Source organism: Leptinotarsa decemlineata, unplaced genomic scaffold (assembly GCF_025532065.1).
Source record: "Leptinotarsa decemlineata unplaced genomic scaffold, Ldec_3_MD MMD2_tig00026282_RagTag_RagTag, whole genome shotgun sequence".
Lineage (NCBI taxonomy): Eukaryota > Metazoa > Arthropoda > Insecta > Coleoptera > Chrysomelidae > Leptinotarsa > Leptinotarsa decemlineata.
In genome coordinates this window covers 17,226,899-17,246,946 of record NW_027412668.1, presented here as the reverse complement: position 1 = coordinate 17,246,946, position 20,048 = coordinate 17,226,899, and the positions used below count along the sequence as shown (strand labels likewise).

The following is a 20,048-nucleotide window of genomic DNA, read 5'->3' as shown; positions in this document are numbered from 1 at the left end:
ATTTTCTGGGCTCGGGAATAAGATTGATGAAATATGTGGAACATAACAATTTATCACATAAACACGAGATCAATTTTGAATGGTTTCGTAGAATTCAAGCAGGCGGTACATTCAAAGTTTGATATCATTACCGTCTCTGGAACATGGCTTACTCGGTATAAAACAACTGAGGAAATTGGCTTTGATGGTTACCAAACTTTTGGTAAAGATAGAGGTGACGGAAGGGGAGGGGGTGGTGCAATTTTTATCAGGAACATTTTCAGAGCTACTTAAATACAGAACATACTCAATCAAACAATTGGGCAAGTCTGGGTAACATTCACCATTTATAAAAAGAAGTTACGCTGTTGCTTCTATGTACAGACCTCTGAATCTTCCTCTTCCAATATTCTTGTCTGTCGTAGAGGACCATTCATCTTCAATCTGTCCCAAATTTGAAAATATTATTTTAGCAGGGGATCTAAATGTGTATTATTCAGATCCTACCAATAGTCAAGGTGTTCAACTGGATCACATTCTAGATTCATATTGTTTAAAAAAGTAGTAGACCAACCCACATGGTACTCTTCGGCAGGTTTTAAAATAGACGTTTTCATGTGTTCAGAATTATTAACTATATCCGACTGTACTACGATCGACTGTAGTTCATTTTCGGATCATTTTTTAGTGTTTTACTAGGTGGGCTTAATCAAAATAGCAGATAAAAGTTTCATGCACACCTTTAAAGACTTCAGCAAATTTGATTTAGATCTTTTTTCATTAGATCTACAGGCAACGGATTTTCGTTCTCTTCACCACATTGAAAATATCAATGACAAATTTACTCTTCAATGGGACATTACCCGATCTTTTTGAAAAACATTTTTTTATTAAAACTGTTGAAATTTCCAAGAAAAGGGTCCCTTGGCTCACAGACAACCTGAAACTCATGTTTAAACTACGAGATAGAGCTCTTACTAGATTCAGAAAGACAAAGTTACAGCATCACTGGGAGTATTACAAACAGTTGAGTAATTTAACCAATCGCACTGTGAACCTAGAGAAACGAGCATATATCAATCATCGGTTCACAAGAAATAAGCAGATATGGAAAGATTTATCCGATTTGAATATTCACCATAAAAAATCTCAAATCCATTCCAGACCACTTACTGAACGTTGAAGATATTAACACATTTTTCGAAAGTATATCCAACTGCAACTCTTCCCCTGATGATGAAATTATGATTTTTTTTTTGGGGTAATATAAACAATCCCAACTTCTATAAAGCTACTGATAACGATGAAATCTTCAGGCTTATTCTGAACACGAAGTCGAATGCTGTAGGACCTGATGAGATAAGCATTAAAATGTTCCACATATCACTCACTTATTCAATTACCTACTGCATATTGACTAATTCCTATCCATCCATCTGGAAGCAAGCAAATGTTCTTCCGTTGGCCAAAAATTCAAACCCCGAAAGTTTAGACGATCTCCGGCCAATTAACATCTTCTGCGCGCTATCAAAAAATTTTGAAAAAATATTGAACCTGCATATGCGTGATTATCTAATTGACTTCGATATTACCAAATAGAGGCGACCCATACTGTCTTCCGACAGTCCGAGCCTCTGCATATGATGATTCAAATGACAGTGTCCTGTGAGATGGCCTCTTAGACATCGTAGTTCATCCCTACTGTAGTCCAACATATGTTTGGTATCAAGCGTCGAATGGTTAATAAACGCCTTGGAGTGAGCCAATCCTGGAAGATTCTGCCAGAAGTCCATAAATCTTCTTGTCATCCAGGTGTTCAATCTTTGTTTGGCAAAGCCTAAAGCGATGCCAATGACAGGTTCTGGTCCGTTGCAGCACCCTCCTTTGCAAGGGCACCCTCAATGCCTTCCAGGCCAGTATGACCAGAGACAATCTGTTGAGTCTTTCTATCGAGGAAGGTCGTTTTTGGCAATTTGTTAGCAATTTAGACGTTGGAGCCAAGAGCTTCCAACGCCTCTTGACTGTCCTAGAATATAATTATTGACTTGTGTATGAGATTGGATTCTTGAAATCTCTCCGCACATAATTTAACAGCGTAAATTTCTTGAAATACAGTCGTATAGGTTCCTCCGCAGGTTGATACCGCTGTCCTGGGTCTGCGATTGAAAACACCTGAACCAGAACCGGAAGGTGTTCAGAAATAAGTCAAACTGTGAAACAAAAACAAAATTATGTGAGCTCTCTCACAAATTGTTGTGCTTTTGTGTGATCTCAAACAGCGAAAGTAATTTATTCCTCATTTTCTCAGAAGGACCAAAAATTTTATGAAAGGTGTGCAAACCAGCTCTGGTCAACAAATAATTCCAGAAATGAGACCGCACCTCATTTCCCCTCCCTCGTCATAACTGCTTACTCACTTAGCAAGATTTCTTTAGAACTTCTGACTTTCATAATTAGGTATATAGACAATTGAACATTTTACATTCAACTATGAGTTTTACTCCTACAAAATATTTTGAAATTTATTTCAGGGCCACCGTATTGTAGGTACATATTATCACACTGCTTATCATGTCTTTCAGTCAACTTCAATTATTCTAGAATCACAATGTACATGTTGAATGAGTATTCATCTGTTAGAGGCGAAAGGGTCTAGATTTTCTACAGTCTGTTTCGTCGGGCTAACAGGTATCCAAACTGAATTGAGATATCTGTGACTAAAATCGCAGATTTCATTTTATAGGTATATTCAAATATTTGATAACTCAAACATATTCGATTAAAAATAAAATCTGGGTTTCTAAAAAATATACATATATTTCATCTTATTAGATTGTATTTTTAACATTAACAAAGTTTCACTCGTAGTCGTCGTCTTCATTTCCACTGGCAAACACTGTTATGAGATCTGCAAGGAAAACTATCGATAGGATCAATGAAGTAATGCCCAACCCTAATTCAACACCCCTATTTGATGTAGAGGGAGTTATAGACACCCAGTTGGTTTTTGAGTTCCTAAGTCCATATCTGGCAATCGTTATGCTTCCAGCAATCAAATTTATTAGCCATCCCATCACCAAAAACATTACTTCACAATAATGCGGGACGTCGTCAATCATAGAAGTTATCAGTAACACTACAGATATGATTAAGTATCCTCCCAAGCCTATGTAGAGCCACCCAAGTACCCACTTGTCAAAGAATATGTTTGTCAACTCCAGCAGTATTACGCCAATGATACATAAAATCTAAAAAACAAAGTTGCAGATAAAACGTGATCACTCAGATAGTATAAAATGTACATAGTTTCTCTTGATATCCATTGAGTTTTACTTTTTCAGAAGAAATATTTGTGATCCTTAATTCAAATTATACACTTTACGCAACTTCAGACCAATGCAAATAATTTGTGAAAAAGAAAAAAGTATTAACAGTTTAAAAATAGTAAGTAACCAAATGAAATGGTGTGATCATTATGGGAAAATAAATTAAAGACGTTTCAAATTACGAGATTTGAAGAATTGGAATCAGTAACAATGGAAGATCAACAAAGCTGTTCACTTCAACACGCTCCAAAGTTGATAGAAAGACTCATCTCAACCTATTTTCAAGATAGTTATTGTTTGAAATTGACTAAGCAAATTTGAATCAAAGCCGGGTTGTTCGCAGAAATTATTCAATTCAGACAGATAATATATGTAATTCAATATTATAATTTTTCACTATGAAGTGCTGAGGACCTTATCACTAGTCGAAAAAAAGAATAATTTGAATTCACTAAATAATTACTTACTATTTCTGCCACTTTGAGCAATAACGTCGGATCACATGATTCTTTGGGCATTCTCTTAGTTTCACTCAAAACTTTCCCTAATTCTTCGTTTTAAGCACAAAATGGAAAACTTCCACTTCCGATTTTTCTGCATGTCAAACTTTGTATTATTTTCATTTATCTGACATTGACTTTTGATTCCTATTTCGCAAAACTATAGCCCGAATGAAAGTCTTTTTCTACAGTAGTAGGCATTGCTATTTCAATCTATCATATTCAAATGGCATTTTTAAACGCAGTCGATCACTCATTAGTCAGGGAAGCTATGGATTATACTGTAGACGACCCTTCCCGATATAGAAGGCCCCGATGAAAGATGAACATTTTCATCCAATTCACCCCAGCCAGGTAGGGGTACACCGTGAAGGGCGGTACTGGTGTCTGAGGACATTCATGCCGCCATACCATCAACACCAACATCAGTTATGACCCGTTTGTCCTTCTGGCAAACATCAGTTCAAAGGGTAAGGGAGCCAGGCTCCAACCTGACTAAATTCAAGATGGATTTCGAGAGCAGTCGATTACTATTGTCGATCAAAATGGAAAAATCTTCTGAATAATTATCAAAAGTTGATGCCGAAAAGTGATAATACTCTTCTCCATTCAAAGTATCATTGAAAAAAAGTGAGTATAAATACCAATCTATTCGTTAACCCATAAAGACAGTATTTGCGATCGAATTTCTCAAAATTGTCTGGGATTGTTCATGATCCAAATATGCTCATTGTTTCTTTTAAATTGAATACCTACCAGAAGGAACAACTTTTTTCTTTGTCACGATTACAGCATGTGTAAACATTAAGAGAGATACGTTTGTTGGAAAAACATCTTTTGGTATAAAAATTAATGATAATAGATTATTATCAATAATTGTTATGTATAATGTACCACCGGAAATACTATTGATTTTTAAATGAAATGACAGGAAAATTTTGGAAATTACTCAGTATACTAACAAGATCTTCAGACGATGTGGTGCTGCAGGTTTTTCAGGATTTTCCTGCAGCTGAAAAAGCAAATGCGCCAATTAATTTTTATTGTTATTTTTATCGTTGTTTTATAATTTCACGAATAAAAACTTACAGTATACTAACATCAATAGAAAATGACCTAACTGAAATAATTTCTGTTATAGCCGAAGTAATCGGTACATTTTTTTTGTATATGTGAATGAGACGTCAGATTTACGTTTTGGAAAAAATGGAAAGCGAAATGAATCTGAAGACTGTATATAGAATATGCTGCTGCTGTCATCTTCAGTGGCGTGGTCGACGTACTCTTTTTGACGTATCAACTGAAACTGTTTCAGTTGATACGTCAGAGGATAGATACATAATTATGATAAAATACATATTTCAAAATCAAATTTCGAATTGTAAACCTTTCGCATCGTTCCTACACAGTAGGATCTCTCAAATGACTGCTAAAAAACAACTTCAACCAATAACACGATGGACATTGTATTATATACGACATATATTTATACAAATTATCTTGCAGAATATTATCTTACAGAAAATTATCGTGCAGAAAATTATCTTGAAGATGCTTCTCATTCATACAGTAACAAGAATACGCTGAAATCAATCGAGTAAATCACTTACAACCTGGTTTCGAGGTATTGCTTCTCATCAATGCAGGAAAGATTCAACCTAGGCAGTATGCCTGGGACAAACACGGTTCAACTGCTTTTATGAAAAAATCGCCTGAAAACAATATTTATTGTTATATATGTATCTGTCTACAAATCAAAATAAGTCTGATGATTATATCGGGGAGACATATTAGGCTTCGAGAAAATAAATATTTCGAAATTGAATTTCATCTCTTCCAGTAGAATATGGTAATAATTATTTGCATTGATTGTTCTCGTTACACTCCAGCGGAGGAACCGTACCGAAATCAATCTAGTAAATCATTTACAGACCGGTTTTGGGGTATTACTCCTGGTCAGTGCAGTGTAACTGGCACTTCTCTGACTTCAAACGTGGCCGGACTGAGAGAAAATTTGTCAACTCCATTGAAGAACTAGTGAGAGTTATATATAATTTTTTTCAAGAAAGGTTAGTTGGGAAACCGGATCAAATTTTATTTAAAAATTGTTTTCTTGCCATCCTTTCGAATTCAATTAAATTCTTCTATGGGACTCGGAATGGAGTTTTTTCGTATTGAAAATATGACTATTCCAAAATAATCAGACATATTAAATACATAATAAAAATTAAAAATACTGAAATAATGAAATTTTCGAGACAACAGTTCTACACAAAGACATAAAACAAACGAATAGCTTCATCTATGATACCAAATAAAAAAATCTTCCCGAAATGATTCCTTCGAAAATAGAGGAATGTATATAGTGTAATACTTGTCTATTTTCCATCCAATAAGAATGTTCCGAAAATTATTATTGTGTAGTATCCCGAATCGGTTGCTCTCCTATCCAGTTATAAGTTGAAAACTCTTGTCAGGACAGCGGTGCAGCAAAGTTCTTCGAACCCACAAGCAGTGTTGTTACTTAGGTCACAATAGTGACAAAATGGGCAGAATTTGGAAATAAAAGCGAGTGTTCTGGGACATTTTAAAAATATGCAAAAATGGGCACTATTTTGTTTTCACCTTCGACATGTTATGATTCCATCAATTTTGTGACAGAAATTGTTGAGAATTGAAAACGAGTCATAAGCCCAAGGTCATGTTATTGATTAGATTTGTGTAGATTTCTATGAAAGTTATATGTTTTTTGTTCCGTGCTAAAAATTAAACTTCAGTTGTCATTTCAAAATGTCAATATTGTCATCTCAGAGTAATAATAAGACATAGAGTTGCCATGTCTGTAAGGTGCCTATACAAATACAATACATGTGTTTTGAAACGGGTATCGTACTATCCTTTTCTGTACAACTTATTGGCCTGGGGGGTTGGCAAGTAATGAGAGGTTATGGAGAGTTTGTTTACATTTTAAGTAAGTGGGATCATAAAACAGTGGCGTTTGGTTTAGTTGATAATCGGAGGGATATTACATATTTATAAAATAAATCATTTCAGGTAAAAACGTATTATGTTCAAATAGTTTCTACAGGAAATTTGATTTATTATTTAATAATGAGTATGGAAATGAAGCCAGTTTTTCTGCCACCTATTAGATTCTTATTTATGTATGGCTTTATAATAAAGTGCGTGGTTTACTGGGTTGAAATTAAATTATTCCAAATGAACTGATTCATAACAATGATAAATATTAATTTCAAAAGTAATGAACTTTGCTTCATGAAATCAGATGAAGAAATTTGTGATTTATTCTCAGATTTGAAAAACAAGCGGTACCGTTTGTGAGGTCCGATATAAATAATTTTCGATTAGAAATCATCAATATTTATAAGTACGATTGAGGTTTGATATTATTATGTGATTTAATTCAAGATTGGTATCTAGGGGTCTTTGTGGACCGACATTATGTTATTTTTTAATAATTCATGCTGACTAATTCTATAATTACGAAAAGTCAATAATGTAAATGAAAAAACTTTATTCAAAAATGAAAAAAAATGTTTTTCATATGTGTGCCATAGGTCATATCCATTCTGTGATCAACAGAATAAAAAGCTTTCTGCTCAATGTTCAGTTTGTATACTAAATAGTTATTCTTGTGCATCCGGTGTTATATCTGTTATTGCTCACTTAACAACTAATTTACGTCACACAAAGAATATGGTCTCCGTTTTGATTTTTCTTTTTTTGCACGAGGCTTTCGAGTTGCATACAGACAATATTCAATTAGAAATGACGGCTGTCATTTTTTTAACCTCTTTTTGGTTGGGATATGTCAAATAATAAACCTAGTTTCAAAAACTTCAAAAAAACGATCATTACAAACATCAAAAATATCCCTTTTCATGTCAGTCCACAAAGAACCCTAGATACCAGTTTTAAAAAAAATCACAGAGTAATATCAAACCTCAATCGTAATTTTAAATATTCATGATTTCTAATCGAAAATTCTTTATATCGGACCTCACAAACTGTACCTCTTGTTTATCAAATCTGAGAATAAATCACAAATTTCTTCATCAGATTTAAAGCAAAGTACACTACTTTTGATATTATCATTTTTCATCGTTATGAATTAGTTCATTTGAAATAATTTAATTTCAATCCAGTAAACCACGCTTTATTATAAAGCCACACATAAATAAAAATCTAGTAGGTGGTGGAAAAACTGGCCCCATTTCCATAATCTTTAATAATACATCAGATTGTTTTATGGTCCAACTTACTTCCCGTAAACAAAGTTATGCTGCCTTCAATGTAAGGATGGAAAAGGCCTCTCTATTGTTTTTTGTTACTCTGAGATTGTCATGCATTTGCATTTCCATAGATGGTGTAATTTTAAGCTGAGACAAGTAAAAAAAATAACTTTTCACTGCTGATATCAATGAAACAAAATAAGTTTCGTTTTAGGATATATATTCCAATCCAGCATCCAGCACAGCTTGAAGGACGCAGTGTGACCACATTTTATTTTTGTAATCTACTAAAGTATGATGTGAAATTTCAGTGATGTCGATGGTAATATATTCTATTCTAACAAACAACTTTTGTTGTAGGGTGTGGCTTATTTTGTTCAACCATCTTTCAAATTTTCGCCGCCGACGTTGCGCCTTCCTCAATTATGCCCCGGGCAATTGCCCGGTTTCCCCCCCCCTAGATCGGGCAATGCGTTGATTATATTCATAAATACTCTTATTTACATATATGTATATTTGTTTAATACTGTACGTTATATTATCCTACTCAGCATGATTTCGTACAACGAAGATCATGTATGACAAATCTTGCATGTTTAAATCAATATCTCTGTACGTACCTGGACAAGCAAAAATAAGTCGATGTTGTTTATTTAGGCTTTCAAAAAGCCTTCGATCAAATAGACCATTACGTTCTTCTAAGTAAATTGACAAAATTGGGACTCTCTAACCAACTGCTCACTCTAATTGAATCATATCTAATTAACAGAAAACAATTCGTCGAATATGAATCTTTCAAATCGGCCCAGTACGTAGTTACATCTGGGGTACCACAAGGTTCCAATCTTGGACCTCTTTTATTTTTAATTTTCATTAATGACTTGGCAACCTCTTTGAATATTCCTAGCCTACTATTTCCAGACGACCTGAAGCTATATTATAAAATCGACGACTTTACTAACTGCCAACGTGTACAACATGAATTAGATGTATTCAAACTTTGGTGTAATGATAATCGTCTACAACTGAACGTATCCAAATGTAAAATAATATCATTTACAACAAAAAAGTGAACTTTAATGTACGATTATTCAATCAACAAATCTACAATCAACCGCATACATGAGATAAAAGATCTTGGTATAACATACGACAGTAAATTAACATTTACAACACATATAAGGAATATGACTGCTGATGCAAATAGGATGCTTGGATTCATTTACAGAAAATGGCAAGAACTTCAAAAGTATTGCCACCTTGAAATTACTATATTTTGCGTATGCCAGATCTAAGTTGGAATATGGCTCTTTGTTATGGAATCCGGTTTATGATTACCAAAAAACATCAATAGAGAGTGTACAATGGAAGTTCCTAAAATACTTATGTCTGAAAGTTGATGGTCAATACCCCACGAGAGGCATCGATCATAACATATTGTTGACACGATTTGATATGACATCTTTGGAAAATAGGAGAGTTATCCTTGGTATAAAATTCCTGCATAAATTACTCAACAACAATATTGACAGTACGGTTCTTTTACCCGAGATCAATTTCTTAGTACCAAGAAGTGAAGGTCGACACAATCTAAATTCTAGTGCGAAGCATCCCGCACAAATATTATGCTACGATCACCATTGCATTTCATGTGCAGTAGCTTCAATAAAATCTGTGAACACTGCGATATTCATTTCGACTCTCTGAACCCCTTGATATCTTGTATCCATAATCGCATGTAATAATACTATAAATAACTTTTGTGTCAGTACTGTAACATTGTAACTTGTAACATTGTAACATGATTTGTAACTTTTTGTGTTATATACTTAATTTTTCATTCCTCTTTGTAATTCTACTTATACGAATATTTTATTTTCACTTTGTTTTAGCGTTTACATTTCTATATTCCATTATTTTTAATATTCGTTCCATATATGTATACTCTGTAATAATAGCATTTCCTGTAACTGGGTACTCCTGTTTTTTTTTTTTCATTATTTTTTTGAAAAATCTACTTTAGATTTGTTGAATGAGTAATGTCGTAAATAATGGAAAAGCAAGTGGTAAAATGAAATTTCGATCTACATTTGAATCCTTGCAAGGACTTTAAAAATCGATGAAATTCCACATATATTGACATCATCATATGTCACCTCACAAACCACAAGAGGAGACTAAATCATCTGTCGGTAACAAATAAGACAGATGGGTATCCGCGGCTAAGCTAAACAGTGGAGACGGGAGTGGGTTAAACAACTTAGCAAATTTCAAATAAATCTTAATGGGCGCCAGGTAAATTTAATCCTCCAGATACCCTAAGTAACTCACAATATCAATAACTTACCAATTAATATTGGAAATAAAAGATAAAAATCCCCAATGTGATTTATTCAGTAATCCTAACTTACATGGATTAACCAACAACGCTTCTAAGACAACAATGCAATATTCACACTACTACGCGATGTTCAAATGTCCATACAAGAGCGCGGTGTATCTAACCACGAATTCAATCAGCCATAAATTACGGTAGTAACGACGCTCAAAAAACTACAATACGTCGAGTAAAACTACCACGAAAATTGAGTAGGTGAAATCGTAAATACTAGTATCGGATGGTAAGACAAACTCGTTTGCGTCGCGTGAGCTCAGGCGTAGGCGCATCGGTGTCAATCAGCAATCGTGAAAGGAAGAATATACCTCAATTTCCGTTTCACAAATATCTATATCAATCAGGTATCAATAAACAACTCTTAATCAATAAACGATAAACAACACTATATCAACAGGTATCAATAAACATAAGGGCAAACAATTATTTAAATATCTCAGTATTGCACAAATTTTCAAATAAATCAATTATAACTTGCGTGCTCCTTTTGGGCCACCCGGTATATGGTGTTAGGCTACCCTGTAGTATGGCGGAAGTGGATCACCCTGTAGCACCGGAGATGGATCACCCTGTAGCACCACCAAGATAGATCACCCTGTAGCACCGGTGGATCACCCTGTAGTACGGCGGAGATGGATCACCCTGTAGCACCACCAAGATAGATCACCCTGTAGGGCACGACAAGCTGGACCAGTAATGGATCACCAAATAAGATCCAGAAAGAAAATAAAGGAAAACAGGAACCCTTGACGAAGACAAAAAAAAGCAGGAAGAAAAAAGGAAAACAGGAACCCTTAACGAAGACAAAAAAAAAGCAGGAAGAAAAGCAGGAAGAAAAACCCTACGGAAGAAAATTCTCAATCAGAATCAGATGAAACAAGGTGAGATTCAACCCCCATTCAATAGGACTATTTGACTAATCAATACCCCTGGTATATTTTCATCAAGCAAAGTAGCAAGATAACAAGAGTATATTTTTGGGTGCCCTGTATAACCATATGATCCGTAAAAATCAAGAAAATTGAATGAGTGTTGAAACCTCTCTTCAATACTAATATTCATTTGAGATATAACGATGGAATCAGAAATTACTAAACTCATCAAAAACACATTTAATGGTAAAATTCTTACCCTGGCCAAGGGGTTTTCTATACGTTTCTTCGTGTGCGGTGCTCTGCACGGAAGTCCTACTGGGACTTGATGAGTGACTGAGGGCCTTCTGTTTCTTATGAATCTAGAGACGAGAAACGAAGGTTGTAGAATTGAAGAAGTGATATCATAGCTAAGATCACATGAGAGATGCGACAGTGATTCAGACATACCTAATTTCGGAAATCCTCCCACCTGGCACGAGTTCGGTAACCACCACAAATCCTCAAAAGAGCTAAGTTTCAGACTGCAAATATCCACACCAAAATGACCAATCAGTCTTCCACTATACAATCCTGACTTGTAGAAATAATCCCCGTGAAGGATGGCACAAATACAACCAAATATATCCTACAATCAGTCTGATGGTACCCTTTGAACTCCGAACCAAGCTCACCGAAGGTTAACTTCCAAAATACTAAGCGACTGCCACATCTGACAGCTAACCAGTTGTTGCCACAGTGCATCCAATCTACACTACAAGCACCAAGGGGGCGCTGTGCACAACATCATAAATCTAACAATTCCTCCACAGCCACTTGATACATCATCAACAAGTCCATGACCCATCAAAACTCCTTCTCAAAGCAATGCAACCCTAAAACAACCCTTGACAACTTGAGTAACCGATAAATCCTCCACCCGTGAACAACTGTAGAACTAGTTCGGTGTAAGTCGACGGAACGATACTACGAAAGTTCGGCAGATGTCAACCAACAGCTGTCTCTTAACCTTGTTTACGAATATTTACAAAATATATTGTTCCAACCTATTTTCAACTATTTACCAATCCTTATTCATGCGATGGAATAGAAACATATAAGGTAAGTCGCCATAACCTTCCCTTTCAGTACAAATATTAGAGCATTCATATTATGCAGAATATTTACCGAAAATATCAAACAGTATTCAGAAACCAGAGCTAACTAATATTGTTTTTCAGGCGATATGGCTCTAATATGTCAGTAATCCTTCTGGAAGTAATGAATAACGATCTATGCAAGAAATATTCTTGGAAAGATATAGGGAATAAGGCAGACAACGGCAAAAAAAATGATAGGTGAAGAAAACTGAGAAACAAACAATAACAACTATTTCAACCTAGCGAGGAATTTCGGATCTCCAACGTCGATTGGCAATAGGAGAATGCGTAAGTACTGGTCAAAGCAGTTAGTCAGGGAGCATACATTTATTCTTATACATTTCAGGTATGGTTTTCTATGGAACGGAAGATTCCCATTACTATGATGTTAAATGAATAAAATCTACTTGTAACTTAATTACATTGTTAATATCCTTTGAATAAAGATCTTAAAAGGTAAGGTAGTGTTTTGAAAGGTCACATAAGAGCAGTTTGATCTAGTGCTAAATTGAAACGTAACAACTCCCCCCTTTCTCGAAGAAATTTACCCCGTAAATTTCACTCAATTCTCAAGAACTCAGTCTTCTGAAGATGAAGGTTTTAAATCCTTCACATGCCAGGAACCCTTCGAATTACCATCAGAGTCCCTCAATTCATAAGTCCAAGGCGACAGCCTTTTTTTTTCAATATCAATGTTCCGTAGTGGTATCAATAGAATGCACAAAGATTACATACATTATCAAAAACGTCAATATTTTAGTTACACTTAACAAGGACATGTCAACAATCACAAATTTACGTTTTCATGTATATATAAAAACATCAATACTATAGTTCAATAAAATAATGATAAAAAAACTTTAAAAACAAGCTTTTACTTAAGTGCCCTTCTCCTCTAATTTGATTGCCATCGTCAGAGAATGCCGCATCTCTTGAACAGTTCCTGTAGCAATTTCTCTAACCCTAACCTCATACACGAGCTCATCTTGACTCAAACGGTTCACTAGCATTTTGCGGGACATGATAACAATCCCAATGAGACACAAAAAAATATTAAAAAAAATGATCAAAACATTTTTTTTTCAAATTTATCAGAAAAATTTTTCCAAATTTATAAAAAAAACTATGAAACGTTGTTTTAACGCGGCCCCACGTTGGGCGCCAAAAATGTCACCTCACAATATCAATAACTTACCAATTAATATTGGAAATAAAAGATAAAAATCCCCAATGTGATTTATTCAGTAATCCTAACTTACATGGATTAACCAACAACGCTTCTAAGACAACAATGCAATATTCACACTACTACGCGATGTTCAAATGTCCATACAAGAGCGCGGTGTATCTAACCACGAATTCAATCAGCCATAAATTACGGTAGTAACGACGCTCAAAAAACTACAATACGTCGAGTAAAACTACCACGAAAATTGAGTAGGTGAAATCGTAAATACTAGTATCGGATGGTAAGACAAACTCGTTTGCGTCGCGTGAGCTCAGGCGTAGGCGCATCGGTGTCAATCAGCAATCGTGAAAGGAAGAATATACCTCAATTTCCGTTTCACAAATATCTATATCAATCAGGTATCAATAAACAACTCTTAATCAATAAACGATAAACAACACTATATCAACAGGTATCAATAAACATAAGGGCAAACAATTATTTAAATATCTCAGTATTGCACAAATTTTCAAATAAATCAATTATAACTTGCGTGCTCCTTTTGGGCCACCCGGTATATGGTGTTAGGCTACCCTGTAGTATGGCGGAAGTGGATCACCCTGTAGCACCGGAGATGGATCACCCTGTAGCACCACCAAGATAGATCACCCTGTAGCACCGGTGGATCACCCTGTAGTACGGCGGAGATGGATCACCCTGTAGCACCGCTGAGATGGATCACCCTGTAGCACCACCAAGATAGATCACCCTGTAGCACTGGTGGATCACCCTGTAGTACGGCGGAGATGGATCACCCTGTAGCACCACCAAGATAGATCACCCTGTAGGGCACGACAAGCTGGACCAGTAATGGATCACCAAATAAGATCCAGAAAGAAAATAAAGGAAAACAGGAACCCTTGACGAAGACAAAAAAAAGCAGGAAGAAAAAAGGAAAACAGGAACCCTTAACGAAGACAAAAAAAAAGCAGGAAGAAAAGCAGGAAGAAAAACCCTACGGAAGAAAATTCTCAATCAGAATCAGATGAAACAAGGTGAGATTCAACCCCCATTCAATAGGACTATTTGACTAATCAATACCCCTGGTATATTTTCATCAAGCAAAGTAGCAAGATAACAAGAGTATATTTTTGGGTGCCCTGTATAACCATATGATCCGTAAAAATCAAGAAAATTGAATGAGTGTTGAAACCTCTCTTCAATACTAATATTCATTTGAGATATAACGATGGAATCAGAAATTACTAAACTCATCAAAAACACATTTAATGGTAAAATTCTTACCCTGGCCAAGGGGTTTTCTATACGTTTCTTCGTGTGCGGTGCTCTGCACGGAAGTCCTACTGGGACTTGATGAGTGACTGAGGGCCTTCTGTTTCTTATGAATCTAGAGACGAGAAACGAAGGTTGTAGAATTGAAGAAGTGATATCATAGCTAAGATCACATGAGAGATGCGACAGTGATTCAGACATACCTAATTTCGGAAATCCTCCCACCTGGCACGAGTTCGGTAACCACCACAAATCCTCAAAAGAGCTTAAGTTTCAGACTGCAAATATCCACACCAAAATGACCAATCAGTCTTCCACTATACAATCCTGACTTGTAGAAATAATCCCCGTGAAGGATGGCACAAATACAACCAAATATATCCTACAATCAGTCTGATGGTACCCTTTGAACTCCGAACCAAGCTCACCGAAGGTTAACTTCCAAAATACTAAGCGACTGCCACATCTGACAGCTAACCAGTTGTTGCCACAGTGCATCCAATCTACACTACAAGCACCAAGGGGGCGCTGTGCACAACATCATAAATCTAACAATTCCTCCACAGCCACTTGATACATCATCAACAAGTCCATGACCCATCAAAACTCCTTCTCAAAGCAATGCAACCCTAAAACAACCCTTGACAACTTGAGTAACCGATAAATCCTCCACCCGTGAACAACTGTAGAACTAGTTCGGTGTAAGTCGACGGAACGATACTACGAAAGTTCGGCAGATGTCAACCAACAGCTGTCTCTTAACCTTGTTTACGAATATTTACAAAATATATTGTTCCAACCTATTTTCAACTATTTACCAATCCTTATTCATGCGATGGAATAGAAACATATAAGGTAAGTCGCCATAACCTTCCCTTTCAGTACAAATATTAGAGCATTCATATTATGCAGAATATTTACCGAAAATATCAAACAGTATTCAGAAACCAGAGCTAACTAATATTGTTTTTCAGGCGATATGGCTCTAATATGTCAGTAATCCTTCTGGAAGTAATGAATAACGATCTATGCAAGAAATATTCTTGGAAAGATATAGGGAATAAGGCAGACAACGGCAAAAAAAATGATAGGTGAAGAAAACTGAGAAACAAACAATAACAACTATTTCAACCTAGCGAGGAATTTCGGATCTCCAACGTCGATTGGCAATAGGAGAATGCGTAAGTACTGGTCAAAGCAGTTAGTCAGGGAGCATACATTTATTCTTATACATTTCAGGTATGGTTTTCTATGGAACGGAAGATTCCCATTACTATGATGTTAAATGAATAAAATCTACTTGTAACTTAATTACATTGTTAATATCCTTTGAATAAAGATCTTAAAAGGTAAGGTAGTGTTTTGAAAGGTCACATAAGAGCAGTTTGATCTAGTGCTAAATTGAAACGTAACACATAATCATCAACGGCTGAACCATTGACTGAAACCTCTCTACCCCAGGAAGTTGCTACATATCACGTAGTAGATATCTATTCAGAGTCCAACTAGTTCAATTTCTGACTCTGGCAACGGTAAAGATTCTTTCACAAATGAGAAAAAAAATGGCAAGTGGTCACATGCTTTTGGGCAATATTTTCCCTAGTATGGGCAGAATAGGCCTCTTCATCATAAGACGAGAGCAAGCGTAGCCGTCATATTGAAATGGCAGTAATTCAAAACATTCGTACTGTTTTAATCAACCAACAATGGCTGGGCAAGGAATATTATCTCTACTAACAAAAAAATTATTGGAAAAAACCATTGATGGTGCTTCACTTGTTTATAATTCACTTGAGGCTCATAATTGTGAACAATTAAAAAGGTGGTTAAAACGTCATGGACGTCTGCAAAAAGGTAAAAAAGTGAGCTGATTGAGAAGTTAGGTATCAGCATTTGTTTACCTACTATCTAAAAACATATAAAAAAAATAGTATTTATAGTTTTATTCTTATTAATAATGCCAATTTATTTGATGTAATCCAAAATATATTTCAGTTGACAAGAGTATTTCTTATGGAACTAATAAATAAATCAAGCCATTAATATTTTGAGGCTATACATATGACAGTATTAATTAGACAAATATGTAAATACTGAATTGAATATGTTTAGTAATTTTTATTAGAGAGAAATATTTAATACAATATAATATATATGAAATTCATGAAATTTACAGTCAAAATTGCAATAAGGAATGTAGGTATGTTGAAATTCCTGATAGCTTAAAGCAGGGCTATAATGATTTTTTCAGTTTGTTCCAAGGGCCAATTTCTGTCCTTAACTATATTTCTAGACTAGGATAGTCGCAAAGTGCGTGATCTAAGCAAACTTACACTTTTTTTGCATTTCAATTATTATTGTATATTATGACACTTAACGACATCTAGTGACGAGTAGTGGTATTATGTACTATGTTTTTCAGCTACCCGCTAAGTGGCATTAGGCGTAATTAAATATTTGGAATTACCGCGTTGGTTCGATAAAGTTCTGGTTCTAGCTAGTGTATTCCGATCACCTCGAGATGGCAGTAATAATTGCATATAAAAAGGCTAGAGGCGCAACTGCGAGTTAGTCTGCGTAGGAAAGGCAAAGGAAGCGAAACTGTCTATTGTGAAATAAAGTAACACTCGTCAATAAAAGTATTTTGATTAGACGTATTGTTTTTATGTGTGATTTGTTAGTATGGAAAAGAAGCGAAAAATCGACAGTGAATGCAGAACGTTTCAAGAAAAATGGAACTTTCAGTATTTTGTTATTGAGTCCAGTAATAAGGCGCTATATTTAATTTGTAATGAAACCATAGCTGTTCTTAAAGACTATAACATTAAACGACACTATGAATCGAAACATCTTCAAAGTTACTCCAAGTATACAGGAAGTTTGCGAAAGGAAAAATTTGAAGCTTTGAAACGCGGACTCAAATCGCAGCAATCTTTGTTTAGCAAAGCGAATACTGAACAAGAGTCTGCAACTCGCGCCAGCTTTCGTGTGGCTCTTGAAATCGGAAAACGATGGAAAAATGATAAAAGAATGCTTGATTGCAGTAGCCGAAGAAATATGCCCCGAAAAGGTAAATTTATTTAAAAGTGTCAGTTTGTCAGCAAACACCGTGGCTCGGAGGGTGTAAGACATCGCAGAAAATATATCATCTCAACTGTCTGACTAAAATGGACATCATGAGTGGTTTTCTCTAGCATTGGATGAGTCAACGGATATGTCAGATACTGCTCAGGTGTTGATTTTTATTCGCGGAGTAGATAAAAGCTATGAAGTGTATGAAGAACTTCTTGATATTGATAGTATTCACGGCACGACAACTGGGGCAGATATTTTTAAGGGAGTTGAAAATGCCATTAATAAAAAGAACCTTCGATGGATAAATTTGAAATCTATAACAACTGATGGAGGCAAAAATATGTATGGTAAAAATAAAGGAGTGGTTGCACTAGTGTCAAAGGCTGTGGAAAATGATGGTGGTTCAAAACCATTAGTCTTACATTATGTCAGTCATCACTAGTCCTTGTGCGGAAAATGTATGGATATGTCTGAAGTTCTAAAACCAATCATATCAGTTGTTAACTTCATCAGATCCACTGGGCTGAATCACCGACAATTCCACGAGTTTATTCAACAGATTGGAGAAAATGATTTACCATATCATACTGCCGTACGCTGGCTTAGTTGCGGAAAAATTGTTGAGCGCTTTTTTGAACTACAAGCAGAGATCGATTTTTTTTTAAATGAGAAGCAGCATCTTATATCTGTTTTGATAATTGGTACAAGTAAAATTGATCCACAACTACAAAGTATTGTCGGTGGAAAATCAAAATTACATAAATCTCATTAATGTTTTTGTTTTACTGTGATTCATTTCAATTATTTGTTAGTTATTAAGTCGTTAAGTTTTACCTTGCAAGTAAATAAAACCGAGTAATTATCATTCTGTGTTTTCTTTCTTCTTTTCTTCTTCAACTTGTCACAGCAATAGTAACAACAATTAGGTAATCATTGGCTGTCGCGGGCCAGATTGATGACAGTAAATCATTGGCTGTCTCGGGCCGGATTGATGACACTGGCGGGTCGGATTTGGCCCGCGGGCCGTAGTTTGGAGACCCTTGGCTTAAAGGATCAGGGTTTTTGTTCAGTTGGACCACTTTCTCCAGTGAAATGTAGTGGTAACATCATCAATAGATTTAAAGCCTCGGTCACTCCTGCCACATTTATTCAGTCATTAATCACATTTCGCAAATTTTGCACATGCTTTAATATGTAATTTGCTTGATGAATTATTTTGCGATATTATAAAACAATATGTGTTGGTTTTGAATGGTTTGTATCGTGTATCACTTTTACATACTCCATAACAACACCGTTCTGTTGTTCCTTTTCGTACAGATAACATAATTACAATGGAGTATAAAATTTTTTTTCTGATTATTTTGACTTACTATTTTTTTTCCACTTTTTTTACAATTAATAAACTTCAATTTATATTTTTAAATTTTTAAAACATGAGTTGCGAGTTCTTTAACATGGTTGTTTACAAAAAACAGTACGAAAAAGATGGCTGATACTGACGCATGAGTACAAAAATTTGTGATGAAAAGGCCTATTGAAAATTCCTAATTATTAACACTGCACACGAGGGCTCTTCGAACGTCATACGGGGCTACCAGATTGCGAAATTCATTGAGGTCAGGCTGTTTAGGTTGGAGTGTCTAGGTTGAGTGACTGCGGATGTTCATAAATATTATTCCAGAAAGATTTCATCGGCGGTTGGCGAACATTTTGATGTTTACGATCTATACCAAAATTATAAATTCATCAATTATTCAATTAAATAATCTATCAGCGACTGTCGATCTAATATTTTGTTCCCCAAGATAAATGTGTTTTTTTGAAACCCACCAGAAGTCATTGAACACAGTTGGTACGGTCCAGCTAACGAGGTTGGTGATTTGTTATCCCTATTTTACTTATGGTGCACTGTTTGGAACCTTTGGTGTAGTAATGAATATTACTGGAGTTTTTTCCCAACACCAAATTGTTATTTTCAACAGCTCGACACGTGTTTTGATCACCAAGTGATCATCTTCAAGGAGGAAGATTAAAACTAAGGACCC

General features: G+C 35.4%; 1 protein-coding gene across 1 annotated transcript; it reads right to left on the bottom strand.

Annotated features, from left to right (window-relative positions):
* Window positions 1-2,776: 2,776 nt before the first annotated feature.
* LOC141484696 (uncharacterized) lies at window positions 2,777-3,961 on the bottom strand. Its single transcript, XM_074179929.1, has 2 exons — window positions 3,773-3,961; window positions 2,777-3,227 (listed from the first exon to the last, which is right to left on the bottom strand). The coding sequence occupies exons 1-2, from the start codon at window positions 3,821-3,823 to the stop codon at window positions 2,838-2,840; spliced, it is 441 nt and encodes a 146-aa protein (XP_074036030.1). The 5' UTR covers window positions 3,824-3,961; the 3' UTR covers window positions 2,777-2,837.
* Window positions 3,962-20,048: the final 16,087 nt, after the last annotated feature.